The 25,079-nt window shown below is 42.9% G+C and overlaps 1 protein-coding gene across 2 annotated transcripts in view; it reads right to left on the bottom strand.

Moving 5' to 3' along the window:
* Positions 1–10,300: 10,300 nt before the first annotated feature.
* VEPH1 (ventricular zone expressed PH domain containing 1) overlaps positions 10,301–25,079 on the bottom strand; it is a 156,625-nt gene continuing 141,846 nt past the window's right edge. For both annotated transcript variants that reach the window (XM_063132057.1, XM_063132058.1), the window contains exons 14-15: positions 17,603–17,739; positions 10,301–14,074 (exon numbers count right to left, since the gene is read on the bottom strand). In XM_063132057.1, the coding sequence (XP_062988127.1) occupies positions 13,838–14,074; positions 17,603–17,739 (374 nt within the window). In that variant the 3' untranslated portion in view covers positions 10,301–13,837. The remainder of the gene's footprint in view (positions 14,075–17,602; positions 17,740–25,079) is intronic.

Here is a 25,079-nt window from a genome sequence, read left to right as displayed (position 1 = left end):
TGAGCAAAGGGGAAGGAGCCTTTAAATTAAAAGGGGGACCTCTGAATTAAGGTGACTTTAATTCACCCACTGCCTCACTGTGTTTTCACTTAGCACAGACTATGCCGTAAATTTGTGCTCAAACGGAAGTATAGTTAGAGCCAGGAAGATTAGATGCATAGCAAACGAAATGCTTTTTGTGTCTGTGGCAAAGCAGGTGTTATAGCTTACTTCAGAGAGCTTTAATAGTTGCTGAGCGATCGCAAAGCCACCAACTTGCGCCCGCCCAGCCGAAGCCTAGAGCAGCTCTGGGAGGGCGGCTGCACGTGTTCCCGGAAGTCTGGGTGGTTTTGGAAGTCCAAAATGTGTGGTTTAAGGCCCTCCAGGGTTCCATCCGGGGGTGGTTGACATCACAGCGGCAAAGGAGAGCCCCAGATGGAAGCCTGGAGGAGAGCCTTAAACCGCACGGGGTTTTATGGTTTTGTTTTTTGCAGCAGCCCGGACAAAACAGGGGGAAACTGGGATTTCCCCCCGGACACGGTTTGCCCCCAACCCCCATGTCCGGGCAAAACCTGACATATGGTCACCGTATTTAATGGACCTTTGGTCTAATCCAGCAGGACTCTTCTTATGTTCTTAATGGCTTATGTAAAGTAAGAGGGGGGCTGAGGTGACAGGCAGACTGGCCTGTGAGCTCCTGATAGGTGTTATTGGAGAGGGCCACTTCCTCCCTCTCATAGGAAATGTTCATGAGCACCAGGATTCTGCTCAGCATGAGGGGAACCCAGCTGAATGTGGTGGTTTAACTATGTTGACTTCCATGACTTAGCGTGTCGTGTAACCACATTCCTAACCACAGTGTCTACGTAATCACGCTTTAAACAAACTCAGTAACCATTTGCTGCAAAAGGATTAGCGGCCTAACCATGGCTTAGTGTGTCGTCTGAACAGGACTTCTATATTCATTTGAAGAAGGAGCACAGTTAAAAGCTTGACAGTGAAAAAAATAATGGTGGCCTACTTTTTTGGCTTTAAAGGGTTTTGTTTCTGGGAAACTTTGTAGGCATTTTATTGATCCCTGAGGGGTTTTGTTTGTTTGTTTGATCCAGATACCACAAAATGATCCCTATAAAGAAAGATCTCCCACTTTAATAATATTTTAAAAAGAAAAATAACTACCGATTCCTTGACATTAAAATGATTATATATTACTTTGGTGAAAGTTAAATGGCATTATTCCTTTTTCAATTGTAAATTGTGCAAGCTAGATGAAGAATGGTTTCCTGGAACAGCGGAATATTGCTTTTGTGTAGCCAACCAATGGTTGGTTTTGTACCAGAAAATCAGAGGGGGTCCCATTCCATTCCAGAGAGTAGTTCCTAACATCTATGGGACTGAGGATGAGACCAATAAAGGAAAAAAACAAACAAATAAATGTCAACATATAATGCTGTGCAATTCTTCATAAAATCTGCTCCAGCCCAGTGAACTTGGAGGCTGTAATTCCTGACATGCCTTGTCCACTACACATCCTAGGACTGATTCCCTTTGCTTGGGAAGCGAATAAAGTAAATCTTTAAATGTGGAACATTTAATATGCCTTTTTCTGGGAGGAAAAAAACTCTTTTCTTTTAGCTTTTTGCCGCCATGGCATTTGTTTTAACAGTTCTTTTTCTCTCAGTAACTTTTACCACTTAGGGAGAAATCTGCACTCCCTGTGAGGTGGCCAAGGGACCAACAGATGCTGAGGAACTACCTCTCTGCCAGCAAAGAGGAGGTCCATTACTGGAGATCCTCACAGGACATCTGCAGAACTTTCTGCTGCTGTGGTTGCTCCGCTGCTGGTGGAGCCAAGAATGGAGTGTTGATGGGTGGACAAAAATCCATAAGATTGTGGGCTTCCTTGCTACCCCAACATGCCTCCAGAGCCAAAAGCCACCCTTGCCTGAGAACTAGTATCGTTAAATCCCCCACTATAATTAATGGGAAGGGTGAGACCAACAACAATACCTCCCCACACATACCTCTCACCCTGGCTGGCATGAACCAGTAGAGCTTAAGAGATGGATTTTCATCCCACCACCACCAGTAGGACTGCTTTGGCCAGTTAGTCTGGGCACAGACCATCACAAGTTTGATGTGCATGGTTAACATAGAAAGCTCTATGAATACAAACACTCCTGGTGTAAGAGATCAACAAGACAGCGCTGGGCCCGTTAATTGCCAAATTGATAATAAAAATATTCACAAGTGCAATTGTGCCAAATAGTTTACAGTTGTATACTATCAATCAGAGTTTCAAAACAATTATATCAGTTATTCTTGTCTATTTTATTTATTTATTTATTTATTTATTTATTTATTTATTTATTTTATTACATTTATATACCGCCCCACAGCCGAAGCTCTCTGGGCGGTTTACAACAATTAAAAATAGTAAGCATTAAAAGTATGCAAAAATTTTAAAAACATAAAAACAGTATAAAAACAACAGTATCCAGTATTTAACAGCAATCATGACAGTAACGTCTGGTTTATTTAACAACTACGGCAGTAATGGCTACGGAACATTATTTCTATTATCTGGTGTATCTCCATTTCGACTCTATGAGATCTTCATCAGGAATTCCTATAAATCTAATAAGTTCAATAATAATTTACAATAACTGATAACGTTGCAAAAATAATAATTGCACTTCCTGAATAGGCAATTTCTATCATTGGAATACTGGTCCCAATAAAGGCAAAATAGTGTTTTTTTATAAATTGGTTGAAAGTGAGGCAATCCCTGATTCATGCAGCTCACCCTCCCCAGAATGTGTAAATACTCTGCAGACAGCCGGACAGCCGATGCTGCCACAGCAGGCCAGACATATTGCTATTGGGATCCTTGCTTTTCTTATTTTGTTTAGCATAGAAAGCTAAGAACATAAGAAGAGCCATGCTGGATCAGACCAAGGGTCCATCTAGCCCAGCACTATGTTCACACAGTGGCCAACCAGCTGTAGCAAACACACAAGCAGGACACGAGTGCAACAGCACCCTCCCACCCATGTTCCCCAGCAACTGGTGTACATAGGCTTGCTGCCTCTGATACTTTATACCAATCAAGACACGAGTCCATGTAATTCAGTTTCGTCTTCTCTGTCTGGACGTTGCTGTCCAGCGTCTTGGGCAGAGATCTTTTCCATCACTTGTTGCCTGACCCTGTTATTGAGAAGCTGTGGGGTTGTACCTGGGACCTCGTGACTGCCAAGTATGTATTCTACTACGGCGCTGTAAAGTTAAACAAACTCAGGCAGGGGCAGGATAGGGCCTCCCAGTACCCTCCCTCTGTACCTAACAGCTGATTGGAAGGATTTAAGATTGTTGTTTTTATACTGCTATGCACACAAAATTGACCACAATTGTGCTCATTAAAGAAAAATGGAATGCAGTGAGTTGGCAGCAACATCATCCGGATTCTCTGTAAAAACTGAATGAATGAAGGATTCCATTCCCAACTAAATGGCTAGTATGGAAGCAGCCTAAGTAATCAAATATATACTGCATTACATGAGCTCAGCAGCTTTCAGCCTGAGTACGGACATTATTTTGAATGTCACATTGAAAAACAAAACCTATAAAAGTTTATTTGGCAGTTGAAGGAGAAAATATGCAGCAATATATATATATATATATACATACATATTTGACAGTTTCCTCTGTATTCTGGTTGATGCTTTTTTTACTTGTGTCTTTCTAGAAGGGCATCTGAAAATCATGGCAATCAAATTTCCCTTTTATTGTATTCCAAGGTATAATCGACTACAGGGGACCAAACTTATGCTCCTTATTTTATACAATTATCTCTGGCTCTGAAGCAGGGGTGTCTTCAGTTTCACAGTTTTATGTTCCATATTGTTTCAATAACACTTAGACTGAAGGGATTTAAGATGGCTGATTATAGCTTAAGTGAAATAATGAGTTGCAAAAAACTACACAAATTCTACTGTTGTAAAAAAAAAACCCACGGATTTTGTTCTGTAGGTTTCCATATGCACACCGGTTTGAAATTGCACAAGTATATCATTGCAGAGTAAATAACATGTTTTCTATATGGGTATCAACACCTCCCCTTGTGCCATTGAGGCAATGTCCCCAGTTCATATATTACCACAAGGGGGTTTGGGACTAGGATTTAGGAATAGAGTAGGTAGGTAGGTTAGGACCATGTATAGATTGTTATTATTATTATTATTAATAATAATAATAATAATAATAATAATAATATAATATACCACTGGCTATGGAACAGGAAATGGGGACATGGGGAAAGGTGAAGGCGACATGGACATTTAGAGAACTCTGGAGGCTAGACTGGAACACCAGAAGGGCTGGATTTGACCTGAGGTTCCCCGCCTCCATGTGCATATGACCTCCTATATTAGTGATCTCCCTCCCTCTCTCCTTCTTATGCTCTTTCTTTTTAATGGAGAAGAACTGGCCTGATTTGGAACCCTACATGACCATGTGCAAACATAGAGTGCCTTGTAAACAGGAAGGGTGGCACCTCTTGTATTCCGAGGGCCTTGGATTCCTAGAAATAAGAATGTGAATGCAGATTAAGCTCAACAGAGTCCACTACTGCATGCAGCCACAAACAAGCTCCCATTCTTCCTTCAAGAACAGGCCCAGCCCAAGGCAGGTCGCTGCCTGACGCATGGACCCGCCGCCTCCCTCCTGATCTGGCTCTTGCCCGCTTACTTTTCTTGTCGTGCGACTGGCTCCTGCTCACCCGCCAGCTAAGTTGGTTGGGTTAGTTTTCTTTGCGCACATATGCATACCTGCCTCTCCAGCACATTGCCCATCTGTACATTGGGCAAAGTATTGTGGGAAATACCAGAACTTCTGGGACCTCTCACAATAATTTGCCCGACCTCGTGGAGGCACTACGCAGCTCCTGAAGGTGGAAACACAAACACCATAGCTTTGGGGTAAAATTAGGGCCTCTTTATTTACACATGGAGATTCTCACTCCATGGATCTGTGCATGAACGTGTGGGAATCAAGTTGCTTAACTATAGGCCTTAGCCTGTCCCTCAGGGCGAGCAACTCAGTTGTAAATTGGAGTCGGGTAACCCGGCCCCTTTTTCAACTACACTTGAGTGTTTGGTGAGACTGCTCCACTTCATCCCCACTCTGGCTGCATAGCCGAGTAGATGAGGCCAGAAGGTCTCCAAAGGCAAACCATATCCTGGCACACAAGCTGCAAAGCCCGCGAGGAGCAGGACTTCTGATTTGCCAATCACCATAAAGGTGCCAGAGTGCTCACTGTCCCTATTCTGCATTTCCACGATTCCCGCACAAACCCTGCCATTAAGATTGACCTACTTATCCTCCATGTCTAAAGATTAAATCCAGTATGGAGTAGGCAAAAACCTGAGCATCACTAAATGACAGGGAAAATTCCTACTCAGCCCCTCCTGCAAAGGAGGCGACTAGTTTTGTCCCACACTGGCTGTAGGGAGGGAGGAGGGGGGCCAAAATCGAAAGAGGCCGAAGCAACGCCGGGGTGAGCCTTTATAGTCTGGCTTTGCCCCTGCCTCACGTGTACTGCTCGTGTGCCTGGCACACGTACAGGCTCCCCTCCTTTATTTCCACCTCCCCCCTGCAACAACCGCCTCGTGCCCAAACCGTTCCGGGTGGGCGTTAACCGGACTTCTCGGTAACAGCTTGGTCCAACCCGGTGTCCTCCGTCAGCATAGTCATCGTGTGAGTAATAGCCTGTATTGTACATTGTCCCACCCTCTACACAATTCCTGCTCTTTGTTTATTAAGGCTATTAATCCACTGTATCTACTTTTGGTTTCGTTGCAGAACTGAGATCCGAACTCTACACAAGGAGCTTTTCCTTTCTTGCTTGACTACTAATTAATTCTAGTTAGCGATATGCTATGGTGGAATAAAACAATTACATAAGTAGGAAAATACGTTTTCTTTCACTTTCATGAATAATACTCCATTTTCCCTACTCTAAAAAAACAGGAAAGTGCTCTTAAAAACAGAAGTCACATCATCACCAAAAGAACCTGTAAACAGCCGTGAGTACAGAAAGATGAATACACAATAAATGCCTCATGTAGAAAAGCTCTGAGTTGGCCTGAGAGAATGTGTATCCTTTGAAGCCAACCCCTCCCCTCCTCCAGTGGTCCTTTAAGCCATGAGGGGGCTTTCTATTTTGCAGGTTAAAGTGTTCAGGGGCAGGGGAAGAGAAGAAACAGGCTTGGAGGATGTGCATAGGAAATCATGCTTTATCCAAAGTCAACCCTCTTCCCACTCCCATGGTCCTTTAAACTGCGAGGGAGAATGTGGGCTTCTCTAAATGAGCAATTTATAGCACCCTCATGACAAGTCACTCATGGAAGCCTGTCGGTCATTTTGACAACGACGTGAACCTCCTGTGCATCCCCTGCTCCTTCTCCTGGTTATTTTGTGTTGTTTTGTTTTTTAAAAAACTTGAATAGCCCGATTTTTCTGAAATATCTTGGGATTTTCTACCTTGTGGAGCTGAAGCTGCGCTACAAAACACCCACTAGAGGATGCTGTTCTATTCAATACTATGAGGAGGGGAAGTTTTCAATTACAGTCCATATGGTCACCCCTCTCCTCCCATGTAATTCAGCTCATTACAATTGGGCAAGAGAAGCAGGAAGCGAAGCACCAGTAAGCAAACTTGATTTCCCTTTAATCTAAAGAAGCCTTCACTTTAGGGTCCAGGACAAAGGGAATCAAATGGTGGGTTCTTGGCTTCCTTTCACCTACTCTCATCTCCAGCCAAGGGCAGAATGAGGAGAGTGAGTATACTCAGTCCACAGTTCCAGCCATTACTGGAGGTTTGAGCAAGGCTGGGCATCCTTACAAGAATCCAAGATTTTCATGCTGTCATGTCTAACACTACTGCCTCTGTCTTGGGAGAAGATGTTTCAGGTAATCAATCAGAATCAGATTCAGAACTAGAAGATGCAGCGCCAGACACTAGCCAGCCTGTACCAGTGAGGGAGGAAGCTCTCACGGGCGATTCCCCAGCTGGGAGTCAGCCCTCTCCAGAGCTTATCTCCTCAAGGCCAAGTCCTACACACTCAGTGAGAAGTGAGGTTTCTTCCGGAGGTGAGCATCCCGACAAGCTAGCTGATGCTAGGGCCCGCTGGAAGCTCAAACGTACGGCACGGAAGGAAAGCGTGAGAAAGTCGGTTTGATTATGCCAGGACCTGCCTTCACACCAGGCTTCCTGAAGTTATGGGTATTTGAGAAGTAGTTTCCTATTCTTCTTGAGCTGACAATTGTCTTGCTTAGTTTGCATAGTTTTGCCTAGGGAGGCGTTTCCAAGAAGGTAGACTCACTTCAGGTAGAAGAGACGTTTGTTGCTTAATAAAAGCTTTGTAGATTACTTAGCAAGCCTCGTCATTTGCCTCCCATCGAAAGCAGGAGTTTTCTGAGAAACATGACACATGCAAACCATCATCATCTCCTTCCGTATGCACCTACCCTGCGTTCTACCTGTGTCCATTTTTTTTTTGCCTAGAGCATCTGCCCACAGAACACTCTCTTTGCTAATGGTGCAAGGATCAAGACTTGTTCGACTCACTTTATTGTGTAATGAACACTGGTTTGTCTGTGAGTCAGAGCAATCGGAGGACTGCCAGTTTGGCACATGACCAACCTTTATGCATTTTGAATCTGCTACATGCCCTGGGCTGATTTGGTGAATTGTCTCTTTGTCTACAGTCTAGACTCTAGACTGTGCCCACTATCTCCTATCTTTTCCTCCATGGCAAGGGCAAGCTACGGTTTTCCAGGTTCTTAACAGTGGCCTTTTAGACATCTGAAGTTAGCTATCATAACACGAAAGATGACCTAATGTTTCCCCCGCTTTCCTTTGTAGTTCAAAGATGGAAGGTGCTATGCAAAAGCAGTGTGTTTATTACCAGAATGGCAGATTGTCCGTTTCCATCGGAAATAACAGAAAAACTTCAGCAAGGATTCTGTGTTCTTGCCAAACAGCCTAATTTAATGTAGACTGATATCAACCACAGCAAAGGAACCAACAAGCCCTAGAACACTTCCAAATGTATGGAGTTCCTTACTTCTTCATTTCACTTATTCCAAGAACCTTAACATTTCAGAATTGTCTGTAGCCTTCAAGAGTTGCGGAGACAGTCTGGATCTGGTTAAAATGTTGTTGCGGCTGTTTGTCAAATTTCCTTTTTCTCCTCGCCCACATTATTAGTGCCATTGTTAACTTTATCTCTTTTTATCTGTAAATATCCTCTTGGTCTCGGAGTTCTCCCAGATCTCACATGATGTGGGAACGCTTCATAAGGAGTTTTGTTCTCAGTCACACACCATGTGACATGATTTAGCGTGACTTCCTGTTCCAATTACACTGTGAAGACTGGGAATAAGATACACCGTCTATCTGAGGCAGGTTTTGCCAACCTTTCTGAAGGCTGAAGCCAAGTCTATAATTTGAAACGCTTTAAGGCATATGTTTATGCTTTATGCTTGTGTCTCAGGTCAGGAGGACTGTGCTTAAAGAAACTCACAGAAGTACTTCATAGATAGGTTCTGTTTGATAAAATTCCTGGTGGAACTGTGTCAAAGGATGCATGGAATGGAAAAGTCTGTCTTCAGCGAAATAAATGCAGACACCCAGGCCCAGAAGGGATAAAGAACACAAGGAAGAAATCACAATGAGATATTTCTTTGCTTTGTTTGGATTAATTTCTTGAGTGGGGATGGAGAATTTGGGAATCAGGGAAACGTCCATCTAATCTGCCCTCCTCAGCCTGGGGCCTCCAAATGTGTTGGACTACAGAACTTATCATCCACAGCTAGCAAAAGCCACACAGGCCTGTAATGATGGGAGATGTAGTCAAACACATTTGGAGTGCTGTGGGTTAGAGAAGGCTGATCTAGATCAACAATAGAGCCAGTCCTGGTACAGCTTGCAGCAGTGAGAGAATGCACGTTTGGTCAAAAACCTATGACTGACATATCTTCCATTAATTTGTGTTTTTAAAGTTATTTAAGGTAAGGGCCACCACGACATCTTAAAGAAATATATTTGATAAAATATGTATTATGGAAACAAATGTTTTCGTTTGGCGTTTTGCTTGTGGGTCGGATGCCCTAAAGAGCATTTCTGGCCTTCCTGAACATCTCACTTACAGATAAGCCAATAGATTGTGCGCCCTCAAGGGGGAAAGCTAGTTCCTTTGGGTTAGATCCAGATTTTGGTCATATAGAGTAGACCCATTGTAATAAATGGCACTTGAGTTAGTCATGACTAGCTTAAGTCTCAATGATTTCAGTGGGGGTTTACATGTGATTAACTCAGGACCCAAGCTTGTATGTACAATCCTGTCATTATTTGAAATTACAGCATGACCATTCTCTGGTCAGATTTTATCAGGAACTGGGTCAGCACAACTGGGTCAGGTTGTCCCTTCTAGTCTCCACATAAAAAAATACAGCCAACCTTGTGGCCAAGGAGAATGGTTAACTGGGCAGCAGACATTTCCAAAAGGCATACAATGGTCACTTGTGGCTAGGTGACTAGCAGGGCCTGAAGGAATGGGAAGGAAACTTGGGTAGAAGCAGGTGGCCGAAAAATATCAACATTCTCCTCATAGAGAAAGGAACGCTTAAAGAGAGAGGACATCCCTAGATTTTAATTTAAATGTTATTTAGAAGACGAATACTCTTAAGCAGACTTCTTCAGCCTGGTGCCCTCCAGATATGGTGGATTCTGGGAGTTGTAGTCCAAGACTGATCTCTTCCAGCCAGCCTACCCAGCTGAATTTTAAGATGCCTTTTAATAATGTGCTGCCTTTTAATAAAGTATTAGTTTTATATGTTTTTAATCAATTATATGTGTTTTATGGTGTTTTGTAGTTGTGTTGCACCCTGCCTTGATCCAGAGGGAGAGGCGGGTAAGAAAATTATTATTATTATTATTATTATTATTATTATTATTTATTATTATTATTATTATTATTGAGGGCACCAGGTTGGGGAAGGCTGCTCTTAAGTATGCTGCAGTGCTGGAAATATAATGAAATCAGATCAGCAATAACATTCAAGAGCTAAACTAATCTTCTTCATTTGCGTTAAAAACAGTTGTAAAGCCATCCACAAGCAGGTTACCAAGCAATTTGGTTGCATAGCCTGCAGCCTGCCAGGTATGACATGCAAATTACAGTAACAAATGAACACTTATTTGACTTTAAAAAGGAGCTAGTCTTTATTTAAAAAGAAGTAATGAAAGGACAAGTGCACTTTTAGCTTCTCTGTTCATTACAAATGGCATGGTTAATCCAACACTCTAAGTTATCTGGTTTGTTGTATGTCCCCCATCTTAAAGAACAAAACAAAAAAACAAAAAAAGGAAGGACAGAAGGAAGGAAGGAAGGAAGGAAGGAAGGAAGGAAGGAAGGAAGGAGTACTGGGTGGAGAGGAGGAGATGAAATCTTAAAGATACACAAAACATGGTTTATTAGGTCCAACATGTTTTGAAGTACACTTCTTCAGGAGCGTTACAAAAAAGAACACTGACCATTTGTATAATGTAATGCGCTTAGAAGAACACTTACAACACCTATCACTGACTAATTCATTCAGTGTGCAATCTCCAGTTTGAGACATGACCTCATGGCCACGATGGCTTGTTTAAACTGTGGTGTGTGCTGAGTGTCACTTGTCTAATTACCCACCTGGGCAGAGCTTGTTGTGTCATCCGAACCAAGTGGCATGGCTTGTTGGAGGAGGAAACAACCCTCAATTAACCCATGCCCTGTTGTTTAAACCATGGTGATGTTTTAAACTGGGCCACTATCTGGCCTATTTTTTAAAAAAATTATTCTTTCCATATTTGTTTGTTTGTTTGCTTGTTTACCACTTAGCTTGATGAAAATTTCTGTGGGGCTTGAAAGCTTAAACAATTTTCATGGCATTTTGGTTGGTCCTAATAAAAGTATTGCCAAAAGTGGATCATCTTTTGTTTTGTTTTTATGAGAACAGTTGTTCAGTATGCTGAAGATGAAACAAATATTTAAAAACTCATCGTTTTGTGCACGTTGAGATCTCATCTTTTCCCTTTTGTCCCCCATCTAGACATACATCTATTAGGCATCGTAAGCCCCTTACATGCATAGGCCTCCTTTTATTGCTTATGAAACTCTACTTGATTGCCTCATACCATAAATTACATTGCGGCTGTTGTTGTTCACCATCAATATATATGGTGCTTTACAATGCTCATAAGCAAGAATTCCGAACCTTGCCTCAGAGAGCTTACAATGTAAAATCACCGAGACAGAGAAAGGAGGAAGATACAAGGCTATCAAGGCACAGGGGTGAGCAAATACTCAAGCTTACATACTCAAACTTTGTTTTAGTGGGGGATAAAGGTAAAGCGGTTAAAATGTAAATACAATGAGTTAACATAATCATAATGAAGGTGCTATAACATATAGGAATCAGGCACAAAAGCTTCCAGCCTGGTGTCGACAGCAAACTAAAAATCATTATGACACTAAAATTGTGACTGAGTTCTGACATACTTTCAGGCAAAAGGGCTGCCCCCTTAACCCCAAACAACATTGCAGCAATGCTGATGGGATAAAAGGCTTCTCTGGACTCTGATGAGTCTTTTCCAGCAGAAAGACACACCAATGTTACCAATGTTCTTTCCTAACAAAGTGCCAGAAGAAGTAAATCCAGCCATAATGTTTCTGAGGTCCTGCAGACTAGCAAAGGTCTGAATTTAGGAAATAGCTGCAAGACCAGTTAAATCTTATAAGGTTTTGGGGGAGTCTTGGACATTAGGCTGTGTGTTCATTACTGGTACCAGCAGCTTTGTACATTAGTAAGAGCTGGAGGTGATTGAACACACCTGACACAGGACACAGGTGGGTGTCCAGAGCTGGTTTGTATCTCTGCTTTAGGAGTTTGCTGCATTGGCCTCTATGGAAGCAGGTTCAGTAAATGCTTCAGACAACGAGGATGATCAGGGGTCTGGAAACAAAGCCCTATGAGGAGAGACTGAAAGAACTGGGCGTGTTTAGCCTGGGGAAGAGAAGCCTGAGGGGAGACATGAGAGCACTCTTCAAATACTTGAAAGGTTGCCACACAGAGGAGGGCCAGGATCTCTTCGCGATCATCCCAGAGTGCAGGACATGGAATAATGGGCTCAAGTTACAGGAAGCCAGATTCCGGCTGGACATCAGGAAAAACTTCCTAACTGTCAAAGCAGTATGACAATGGAACCAATTGTCTAGGAAGGTAGTAGGCTCTTCCACACTAGAGGCATTCAAGATGCAGCTGGATAGCCACCTCTCAAGGATGCTTTGAGGTGGACCCCTGCATAGCGCAGGGAGTTGGACTTGATGGCCTTTTAGGCCCCTTCCAACTCTACTATTCTATGATTCTATGATTGTACTGGTTTAAGTCCTATGTTTTACATGCTCTGTGACACATTGCATAGCAAAATACATGGAAAATTCAGCCTAACGCCAGTGCTTTTATAATCTAAAGCAAAGCAAGCAACTTATTCTGTGTTATTCACAAGGCTGCAACTAATATCAAATCACTGGGCTTACTTCCAGTCTAGTTTAAGTAGGATAACTTCAATAATATGTCCCATTAGTATAGAATGGGAAAATACTTCTAGAGCAACCCATCTTCATTTAAGTTGGGTCAGTGTGGAAGGCTGGAGGCGTAGATAAATGGCTGGCCAGCAGGAGATGCAGTATGGTAGCAGGACAAAATATAGAAACTGCCATATCCAGGGTGCATGTACAAAGCGTGGAATCCTACATCCACCCCAAATGCAATCAAAGTGGTTTGAAAGGCAGTGTGGTTAAACTGCTACTGGAAAGGTAACAAAAGCCATGGATATGATCTGGGTGCTCTGTAAAGACAACTTGGAAGTCAAATGGCAGTAATGCTATACACATGTCATCTCACAATGCTCATAGTTCATGCTTGTCTTTTATCAGCAGAGCTAACAGCCTGGTACAGCCTGTATAAAGTAGGGGTCCAGTGATTGTGTCACTTTGCACAAATGTACACATTTCTATTACACATGGCTAGATCTACACTACTGCTTTATAGCAGTATTGAAGTGCACTGATAACTATTGGGGCACATTCCACATACTGCTTTCACAGTGTTATTTCCTGCTTTTTATTCTATATTAGCCAAAATACTGCAACAACTGTCATTGTGTGTCCTATGAGGTATAAATGTGCAAGATGGATACAGTGTTACAATGACAGGATTGTGATGCTTTGACACAAGGTGTAGATCTGGCCCAAAGGCAAACGACATTCGGCATTTTTGCAGGTATTTCTCAGGAGCAAGACCTTCCTTCTGTACTGCCCATACATGCTTTATGTCCACTTTTCTTTTGTCCTCTGAAATAAGGGCACAGTCAGTGAATCCATGTAAGGATAACCCAGTACTGCTTTCTTCAGTGGGCTTTCTAGACAGAAAGCAGTTCTTCTTTTCGTAGCGGGCCGAGATATTCTGGGAGGGGATGCAGTGGACACAACCCTGGAAAGGATCCCATGCACAAACATACAACAAGGCAGAGGGTAAGTGTGTTCATTAAACAGAAGGAACTATTGTGAACATGGTCTTGGATGCACCACTTTCCCACATGCCCTGTACATGAGAAATGTTGTAACAGTTTACAACTTGTATAATATTATCAATTAGGTCTGGTCGTTCCACCTTTTTCTTGTGCGGTTCAGATGATGAGATGTTTTGCGCCGGAAAAGCATTGTAAGGAACATAAACAGCCCCCCAGTTGTTCTTACAAGTACGTGGTCGCCTCTCTGCTTTCCCTTTCTTTAGCTTGTGCGACTGCTACATTAATGCACTGCAGCCACTCCTCCGCGTTCTTTTCATCCTTGGCCTTGAAAACGTACGTCTTGCTGTCCGTGAAGATTTCAAAGGCCCGAGGAAGGCTGCGGTCTCTGCGCTTTTTGGCCACCACTTTGACACTCTGGACCTTACTGAGCTCAATGGGGCAGTCATCAGGGTCGTCTTTCTGAAACAGAGAAGACTGTAAAGGAGGAGCAATGTGGAGCTCAAGATTTGTCCTGAAAATTCATGCTACAAAGGGCTTTCAGGTGATGCAATTCTAACCCATGTGATTGTCCATTACCAAATTCTTTCAGGCTGCATCTATGTTACAGACTTAAGCTAGTTGAACACCCATTCCCTCTTGGCAGTGAACCTGAGGAGATTTATTTGTTTAAACATGGTATCCCGCCCTATATTATTAGGAACTCAGGGCAGCATACAGATAAAATCAATTCAAACAGTTTAAAACAATAAATAATGTACACAGCTAAAACCATATTAAACTATTAACAAGCTAAAAGCAGTAGAAAATTTAAAAGCAATAAAACAATTAAAACTATGTGCAGCTTTTAGGCAAATTTAGCCCTCAAAGGCTTTGATAAAAAAGCCACATAATAACTTGGAGTTGAAAAGAGGCCAACATCAGCATCAGCTGGGCCTCCATGGAGAGCATAGGCGTGCACAAGGGGTGTGCTGCCCAGGCACACCCTAATGTCTCAAGCAATAAGTGCCGAATTGAGGGGGTCACTGAGTAGGGATCCATAGGGTGATCCAGATGCAGTGGGAACTACCCTTCCATTGCCCCCCGGCTGCTCTGCCACTGTGCCAAAGAACTACTGCCCCAGCAGAGGAGCAAAAAGGAATCGCTCTGCTGGGAGCGCCTCTGCCACGAGCTGCGTCTCAAAGAGGCCAGGAGGAGGGCCCCCGAAGGCTAATATAGCCTTGTAAGACCCTCCTCTGGCCAGTGTCACTACAAAGCCCCACCAATGCTAGGGCTTGAGGAGCGTCTCCTCATTCCCCCACTCTCACTGCAATGGCCCTCTGATGGTCAGGCAAGCTGAACACAGAGTAGGGCATCAGTGTCTAAAGTGTTTTATAAATACATGAATCAAAATAATGTCCTTTATGACTGAGTATTCAATAAATGTTCACCTTAATAAATAAATAAATACAATTTCCTGGGTGCACACCCTGTTTGCTTGAATAGAAAGAGCTGGGTAATGGTGGGGCGTGTAACCAGTATTTTAGTGAGGATGCTGCCCCTCCCAATACCTCAACCTAGAAATTAAAGTTAAACTTCAGTAATCATGGCTGAAATCCTATTTACTGCTTTATGTAGACAAGGGCCAGATCGACACCATGCAGGATATAACACTATGAAAGCAGTTTGAAAACGGTATACGGAAGGTGTCCTGGGCCCCAACCGTTGTCAGTGCACTTCAATACCGCTATAAAGCAGTAGTGTAGATCCTACCAAGCAAGGAGTGCTTAGAATATTACTGATCAAAAAGACAGTCAAATTATTCTCCCTCCACCCTGCCTTTTAAAATCCTCCAGCCCAACAGTAATTGCTCAGCAATCTAGATTAACCAAATTCATTTGTTTGCCAAAAAGATATCCATCCCTTTCATGTACAAATGAGATCGTTTTCAAATGAGCAAGTCTAGGGTTATTATGATGAGATTTCTTTTTATCATTGGGAAAGAAATACTTTTATGTGCCTCCTGCTCTACAGCAAGCAGATTTAATTATCTTCCCTTGCATCAAAAGTCCTCTTTCTGAGCCATTCAGCTATGATACGATGGGGAGCAGAATTCGTCCATTTAGATCAGCCTTCCTCAACCTGGGGCGCTCCAGATGTGTTGCTGGGGCATTCTGGGAGTTGTAGTCCAACACATCTGGAGCGCCACAGGTTGAGGAAGGCTGATTTAGATTGTGAGATAATTGACTGGAAATCTGATGTATTCCTAAATGGCAAGAATCAGTTAATGGGTTAGTCTTTTCGTTGTGAATTACGTGGGTCAAAGTATACAAGACCCACATAAGAAAATAACCAGGGGTTGAGCGGGGAAAAATAAACCTTTGTCTTATTTTCACTGATCTTCCACTTTCATTTTACATGATCTTCCACTCAACAGACATCTGTGATAGAATGGGAGATAAATCTAATCAATAAATAAACAAATAACGTTAGAGCACAAGTTACTTGCAAGTGAAAACTAGTGGCTCAGCACAATTTTTTTCTGCTTGAAGAGGTTGAACTTGCTTAAATGGCAAATATTGTTATTTTTAATGCAAAATTGCCCAACATTTGAAGACCATTTTTGTTATCGGTTGTGCAAAAGGGAAAAAAGTACTTACAGAGCAATCCTATGGACCCTAAACAGTGTCCCAGGGGCCATAGGATTTTTTGGCAACACCGTCCAAGGACGTAGACAGAGCTCCAATCTCCAAAGTTGGAAGCCCCTCCCCTTCCTAACTCCTCCCAGCCACTATGGAGGTCTCCACAGTAGCTTCCTCTATGAGGCCAGAAGTGGGGAAGAAATGGGAGTCTCAGAGAATCTCTACATTAAGGGGAAATGACATTATTTACCCAGGCTTTGTATTTTCTGCTTCTTTGGCATGATTGCTATGGGCTGCGTTACACGGGTGGAGAGGGGTGACCACATGGTTTGAATTGAATATTTTCCCTTTAAGCATGTTCTGTTCACTTCTATTGAGACAATGCCATCTAGTGGCAGGAGATCCTGCTCCCCCCTCCTGATATCACCATATTAAAAGTATTATTTTAATAGCAGGATTTCCAGGGGATAGTGCAGGAGACATCCTGGTCATTGACAATGTCACATAATAGACCTGAAACTTCTGTGTGTAGCCAATTATGAGGGTGCAATAAATCACTCATTTAGAAGAACCCTCGGGGTATGCCAGTGGGCAGGGAGGGAGGAGACAAGGATTTGAGCGATTCTAAGCTCTCCAAGCACTCAGCCATGCTCCCAGCACAGAGGGGAAATTATCCAGGCTCTGAGGCCCATCTGCCTTTTGAGGAAGTGCAGCAATATTTACAGTATCTGAAGACTGAGACAGCTGGTCTGATGTGTCTTCCTGAGGAGGGAAGCCCATGGGGCAGGGGGCCACCACTTAGAAGTCCCTCAACCTCATGAGAATGCACGCCAGAAGCACCTGAAGGAAGACCTCTTTGCATGACTGTAACCAAGACTGGTACTGTGACTGCAGTTGTGTGTCTTTAGTTCTCTGATAAAAAGGGAGTTATTTATTTTATTGTCGCTGGTGTTATATTTTATACTTTGTAGTGTGCATTGTTTTATTATATCTTGTTTTTAATTGTAAGCAACTTTATGTTTATCTTGGATAAAGGCCAGCAGTGTAAACGTTATTAAAATTCATTCTAAATAAAATAATGTGGGGACACACATAGGAAACCTTGTTGCTGCAGATGTTGCTGGGCCTGGAAAAAACTGGAGACCAGTGCAGGAGCAGTTGGTGCTGCAGCGATCAAGTGATGGGCGAACATGTGAACTCTCCATTGGTACATCATGTACAATAAGTGTTTTCAGGCAGAGGAATGACTTGTTAAAAGCACTTTCGTATCTTAAAGTTGCATTGTATGATAAAGAATCATCATTACTTTTTTAAAGACAGATGATTCAGGAAAATGTCAGAACAGAACAGGGTTTCCCCCCCAACTTACAGATTTTCCTTTGCGAAAGAGAAGTTGATTACCAGCAAGCGTGAAATAGCGAGTCTTCCACCTTTTGATGAACTTCCACCGGACTTGCTTTTCCTTCAGCTTGCCTTCAATCAAGGGTTGGCCGTCTTGATTCACAACTGGGGAGATATATTTTTTTTAAAAAAAGTATTGTTATTAAATTTCGTGTTCCTGCTTTGGTGTTTTAGCCTTAAAAGTCAACTCAGAAATCAATTGGCCAGAAAAATACATATTTATAAGCCACATGACTATATTCCACCCCCCAAAATAAGGTGTAACTAGCAAAGAAATGATCCCTGTCCCTAGAATAAATATTTTTCATGCAGGAATTGGGCTTTATTGTCTCTGAAAATGAATCAAACTCCTATCAATCCTTAGAATCTGTGAAAAGCCTTGATGCTTTAATGTGGATTCCTGCAATGAACAGGGGGTTGAACTTGATGGCCCTATAGGCCCCTTGTAACTCAACTATTCTATGATTCTATGACTTCTCTTCCATCTGTCCCTCTCTAGCTATTGTCAACTGGTGGTGGTGGTAGAGATATTCAGCAGTGCTGGCTCCATGTTTTGGTGGGCCCTTGGATAAGATACTCTGAATGGACCCCCTCCCACCCTCAGTGAATCTGCATTCTCACCACCATTGTCACTAGCTGCTATTGCTCCTCCTCCTCCTCCTCTTCCTCCTCCTCCTCCTCCTCCTCCTCATCGCTACCACTTGCTTGCTTGACAGGCAGCCAGCCAATAAGCATGTTGATAGTGGTGTCTACTGCTCCCCCTTCTCACCACCGCTATTGCCTGGGCCAGAATGAGAGGTGGGGAAACAAGCAGGTTGCCATGGTGAAGAGGAGGGGCAAGTCCAGGGGGAGTTCTTGTCAGTGGGCATTTGCAGGTGCCCAACCAGGTCTACCCTTGATGCTGTTCTTTGGAAAAGTAAGTAAATGTATGCAAATTTGCCTAATTAATTTCTGATTTCCTATGACAATATTTTTTTAAAAAAAGGAATGAATTCTAATCAATGACAAAACATGATTATTTATAAAGTGATCAGTGAACAGGGCTTGGGGAGCAAGGAGTGGCAGACGTCAGACTTTTCAGATCTAATAGATCCTCAAGACTTACCAACCAGAGTTAGGTAGAAACAACATACACTTTTGCCCAGTTAAGAGGTCACAACAATCCAAGGTTTGTGTTTTTTTTAAAAAAACCAAAAAACCCACCACCAAAACCTGGCCTGTCACTCCCCCAACAAGCATGGGTTTAGAAAATACACTGGCTTATTTTGACATCAAAACCAGGCTATTGAATGAAAGAACAGGGTGATTCTGAACACATTCTGAACTCAGGAATTTGTTTTTAGTCCCTGGATTGAATTGAGGTCACAGTTCATTTACTCAAAAGTCCACTCATAGTTACCCTAAACGTTCATGTCAGTAAACTAATTTAAGTGGAAAAGCCTTTTGTTGCTACTATTGTTAATCCATTGGGAGTCTTTGGGGGCTGTCTATATGCAGGGAAAGCCCAGCGGTGGCTGCGGATCTGCGCCGCATCAGACGATGCATGCGCAGCTTTGCAGCCACTGCAGGTCTTTCCCGTAAAGCTGCGGAATGAAAAAGCCAGGGATTTACCCTGACTTTTTCAATCAGAGTGATGTCAGTACAGCACTTCCACCGTCTGACTTTGCTCTGGGGCCAATCTGGGGGCAGCCCCTTGTGGAGGGTGACCGGTGCTTGGTCGCCTTCCACCAGGAAGAGGGTGGGAAGCGGCTCTGGTACCTGGATGGCAGCCCAGAAACCCCACACTCTCTCCTCGACGCCACCCTGGGAGAGGTTTCAGTGCAGGGTTTCAGAGGGAGGTGGTGACAGCCGAGCGCCATGAAGACAGCCCCTTGCTGACTGACTGCAAATCACAGAGATCTACTAGTAGATCACATTCTACCTTCTGCCCAGTCGTGGCTGAGAAAGTTGCAAGTAGCCATAAAATGAGATTATTTGCAATAGGGCATGATGTTGAGAGACAGTGTGTTGTAGTGGTTTGAATGTTGGACTAGGACTGGGGAGACCCAATTTCTAATCCCCATTCAGCCATGAAGCTCACTGGGTGACTTTGGGCCAGTCACTGACTCTCAGCGTAACCGACCTCACAGGATTGTTGTGAGGATAAAATGGAGGAGGAGGATCATGTATGCCACCTTGGACTCCTTGAAGGAAAGTGTAACAAATAAATAAACAAATGTTGTGCTTGCTGGGATTTTTGAAAAACAGTTCTTTGCTGTGAGCTTCAGGTCCAAGTACACTTTCTGGGCCTAATGATGATGGGTCTCAGAAACATGGTATTAGGCTGGAAATGCTAGTACGTCATGAAGAGCTGCGGTGGCCACAGACAACCTTCAATTTTTACTTTTCATGGTGTGTATTTGTATAAATCCTTAGATATGCAGTGATGTCAGCTTTAAAGGGCACCCAAACGGATAAGATGCCAGAATGTCTGAAGGACCAATTAAAACAGAAAAGTTCAGAAGGTCATAACAAACTAGCATTCCAGTTTTTTAAAACTTATTTTCTTTGCAATTAAGCTGTCTAAACATGTAAGGTTTGTACAGTGACTTTATAACCTCTCTTTTGCAGATCCTTATTACTATAATAGAAGCAACCTGTTTTTATAGGATCTCAGTCATGGGGTGATGTTTTTTGGTCCAAGCTGTAACTGTGCTTCTTATCATAATGCATAATGCAATGTTAACTGCATTACCTTACTGTAATATTGCTAAAATAAAATAAAATCTCTTCACTGGCTGCCAATTAGTTTCCGAGCGAAGTATAAAGTGTTGGTTATTACCTTTAAAGCCCTACATGGTTTGGGTCTAGGATACCTGCGGGATCGCCTTCTCCCATACAATCCGCCCTGCACACTCAGGTCCTCTGGGAAGAATCTACTTCAGCTAGCAAAAACTAGATTAACAACTGATACCCAGAGGACCTTCTCTTCTGCTGCTCCCAGACTGTGGAATGGCCTGCCGGAGGAGACTCGTCAACTTAACAGTCTACTAGCATTCAAGAAAGCTATAAAGACTGATCTCTTCCGGCAGGCCTATCCAGTGGAATTTTAAGATGTTTTTAGAATGTTTTTAACAATGTATATTATGTTTTAATTCAGTTTTATGTATTTTATCGCTTATTGTTGTTCCCCGCCTCGATCAAAATGGAGAGGCGGGTAAGAAATAAATTTATTATATTATTATTATTATATTATATAAAACCTGGATTCTGTGATTCAGTATTGCTGATGTGGGGTGGCGGCGAGCAATCTTGACGGAGGGAGGCAGCGCAGGCTTTCCGAGGCCATTGGGCTCGGTGGACCTGCTCCCTCCCTCTCCCCCAGCTTCCAGCGACCAATCCAAGATCGCCTCCTGCCCAGGAACCTCAACAGCACCAGAGCAAGGGCAGATGGTGGAAGAGCTGTGTTGACCTCGCTCCACCAGGAAAAGTTAGGGCAAGTCCCTGACTTTTTTTCCTGCACATCTTCATCTCTTTGCCCTGCAGTGGCTCCGAATTGGCAGCTGCGTCATATAACCGACACAGTGCTGATTCGTAGCTACCACAGGGCAAAGATGTTCAGCAAAACCTCCTGATGGATGAATAAGGCTGGGGTGCATGACTCTCAGTCTGTAAAGTCAAAGTCAAGTGGATTGAATAATTAACAAAAGAGTCCATTTCAAAATCTTACTTGCTGTGAGTTATGAGATCTATGAGGACTCCATGAGTTCAGCCTGAGCATTTAACTCATTGGGTGGTAGTGGTACTTTTTGTAACCTGTACCATTGCTAAACAGATCAATGCGCATATATGTCTGTTAAAAATACAAAAATGAGTAATAGCCCACATTTCCCTGAAAAAGAACAGCAATTTGAAGTGAATGAAGCTATTATAAAAAACAATTCTTCATTTGGATAGTGTCAATTTTTATTATGTTAACTTAATATTCCATCTGTGCCAATGGAAGCCTCCCTCCAGAGGCTAACTGCAGCTTTGGGGTGGCAAGACATTTTAATTGAGACATCTGGTTTGCACATAACATTAACCTATGTTTTATTTAACCATGGGTTGTTGAATTCTGGTTTGTTGTGATATGCAAACTTACTATGCTGATAAACCATGGTTTGTTAAACACATACAATCCAGGCAGTGAATCTATAGCTTGTTGTTGGGCTGTGAACTCTAGGTTGTTTCAACCTTGGATTGTCGTTACATGTGAACCCATGTTCATTGGTTGTTTCACCAGGCTACAATGGTGACAGGTAAGAATGATAAAAAAATAACTGTCTCCCATTCTGCATACCAGTACTACAGCATCACAAAGGCATTTGGGATACAAGGAGAATGCAGGTGAAGGAGGAGGGAAAACAACAACACAGGATTGAAAGAACAAAGATGGTTTGCTTGATCACCTGCCAAACAAGCCCTTGATAGGGCAACAAACCATGGTTTAAATAAACTAAAGTTTAGCATTATATGTGAACCAAGCCAATGGCAGTGGGGAAGGGTTAATCCCTTCATAAGCTGTGGTCCCAACCATGATTGCCTCCCTGACAGCTCTTATTTAGAAGAAAAAATGTAATTTTGCATTAACAGTGCAATCATATACAAGTCTACTCAAAAGTAAGTCCCACTGAATTCAACAGAGTTTACTTCCAAGTAAGTGGGTATAAGACTGTGGTCATGTCTAGTTTGGCCCTAGGTGGTGCATACGACTTCAGCTTTTTGTTGAAGAATCAGACATTCTTGAAGATTTTTGGCAAATCACTTGGAGATCTACCAGTAGATCCCAATTTACCTTCTGCCTACCCTTGCTTTAATCGACTCTCAAAGTGCCAAGTATTTGTACCTATGTTGATATTTTGATTCAAATGTCCTCTAAGCTCATGTTTACGTAGAAAGGATTTAAGAGAGTAAATGTTTAAATATTTGTCAAACTGGGCAGTAAACCTTTTTCACAGTGTATGACGTCTTTGGGAATCCCTTAACAATGTTAAAATGTGGGCTAAAACTGAAATAAATGCCATTCTCTCTCTCTCTCTCTCTCTCTCTCTCTCTCACACACACACACACACACACACACACACACACACACACACACACACAGATACGGACACAGAGTTCCATCAAGAATTATGTAGATAATGCAGCAGGACTACAGATGGGAAATACTACTTTAAAATGTTCTACCATGTTAAAAAAAAAAAACCTTTGTGAAAAGAAAACCAGTAACCAGGAAGGAAGATTCAAGTCTAGTTTTTCCCAGCAGTGCTACTTTTTTATTTACAAATATTTGTTTTAAGCCAAGGAAACCATTCAGAAATTTCATCTGTCATCTGCAGTGTGTTTTAACAGCACAAGATGTAATGAGAGCAAGCATAGGATAGGGCTTAGACCAGCCTTCCCCATCCTGGTGCCCTTCAGATGTTTTAGTCTACAACTCTCAGCATCCCCAGCCAGCATGGCCTATGGTCAGGCATGATGGAAGCTGTAATCCAAAATATCTCAAAGGCACCAGCTTGGGGACATCTGGCTTAAAAAGTTGGACTAGGGCAGGATCTACACTACTGCTTTAAAACGGTTTATAACAGTAGTGACAACTGTTGGGGCTCCATATACAGTTTTCAAACTGTTTTCAAAGTGTCATATCCTGCTTGGTGTAGATCTGCCCTAGGTCTAAGTAGAAACTGTCAAATCTCCACTCAACCATGAAGCTCCCTGTGTGACTTGGGGCCAGTCACTATCTCTCAAAATACCTACTTTAGTTGTGAGGATAACATAAGAGGTTGGGGGGAGCCATGTACATTAGCATATTTATATACCACCCAGCCTTGGAGGAACAGTGGCATATAAATGCAATAAATAATTAAATAAAAAGTCTCTATTATTTCATTCTGATATATGTGTAGATCAGGGCAAGAATACAATAATTAGGGTGTTATATAGTCAACTTAAGGCAGAATTATCTTCTTAAATAATATGCTGCTCACAATTCTTTGGTTTCTACACCAGCCAGAAAATGCGGGCTAGTCACGGCCAAGTCCCTGTGCATCCAAATGATACACAGGGACTCCCGGGGGCAGGGGGGACAAGCACGCGTTTTCCCAGGGATAAATAATCCCTGGGAAAACCCGATTCCTCCAGTGGTCTCAGGATCATCCCAGGACTGTGGGAGGTGTGTGGCCACCTGTCCCGGCTTCTTCCCTCCTCCCCATGAGTAGCGGGGATCAGTAGAGGGAAGGAGCCGGGTTGGGAGGAATCGGGAGTAGGCGGGGGACTAGGAGTGCTTTCCCCCCACTTACCTTTAACCGGAGCGCAAGTTCCTGTAGCTCCTGTAGTTCCTCCAGCTCCTGTAACTTTAAAAATAATGGCCACCTCTATTCACATGATGTCCCTCTTCCCATCTTGGATGTCGCGCTGGCCATTTGGACACGGGGGGGGGGATGATCCTGGAAGGAGGTAAGTCTGGGATCGCCCTCCACCCTCCCTCTACACCCGTATGGTGTAGAAAGGGCCTTTATTGTCTACAGCTCACAGTGTAGATCTTAGCCATTATGTGACACCAGATCTCCATGGGACTCAGGGCCAGCCCTACCATGCAACAGAGTGAAACAGCCTGTGGCAGGGATAGCTGGAGCCAGGAATTGTTGTCCAAAAGCTGCAGTAAAACTTAGCATGGAGGAGAATGCCATTCAGGCTCCACTTTAGGCAACAAAATACCTTGGGCCAGCAGTGACAGGGTTAGCATGGTTAGGAAGACTGGACAGAGACTCTTTAACTATGTAGGGCATATGCTCATCCTTAAATCCCAGGAAAGGGCACATAACCAAAAGCCTCTTTCAAAAGCTTTCCAAGCCAGGACTTAGTTTAGGTGGATGAATCCACAATTAAATATAGTCTGGTAGACAGGCAATTTAACCTGGAAGTAATTTCCACAAAGATAATTTCAACATTACAATGCTGGAATTTAAGCAGCTCAAATAAGGCATTCTACAGAATGCTGTTTGGTACCTTTAGGGAACTTTGAGAGCAGGTTTCCTATAGATCACCACATATATTGATATGACCCAGTTAACGTCAATGGGGGCTACATCAGTCTAAAGTCTCACTGACTTACTCTGTAGATACAAGAGTTTGAGAAATGATGTTATCTCCGTCTAGTCTCATCTCAATAGCCAGTGACTCTCCTTGGAACTAGTCGGCCCCTAATTCCAAAGTTAGTATGGTGTCAAAGGGGTATTGATACTCATGCTAGTTCCTCAGTCAATCTCTAGCACAAACTGCAGACGGTATTGGAAATGTCGGGTTTTGTACAGTAGTATTGACACACAGGAGACCTTCTCAGCTGCTCCTCTAAGACTGTGGAACGGCTTGCCGGGAGAGATCCGCCAACTCAATAGTCTTTCTAAATATAAAATGCAATAAGG

Source organism: Elgaria multicarinata, chromosome 8 (genome assembly GCF_023053635.1).
Source record: "Elgaria multicarinata webbii isolate HBS135686 ecotype San Diego chromosome 8, rElgMul1.1.pri, whole genome shotgun sequence".
Classification (NCBI taxonomy): domain Eukaryota; kingdom Metazoa; phylum Chordata; class Lepidosauria; order Squamata; family Anguidae; genus Elgaria; species Elgaria multicarinata.
This window is presented reverse-complemented; position numbering and strand designations above follow the sequence as displayed.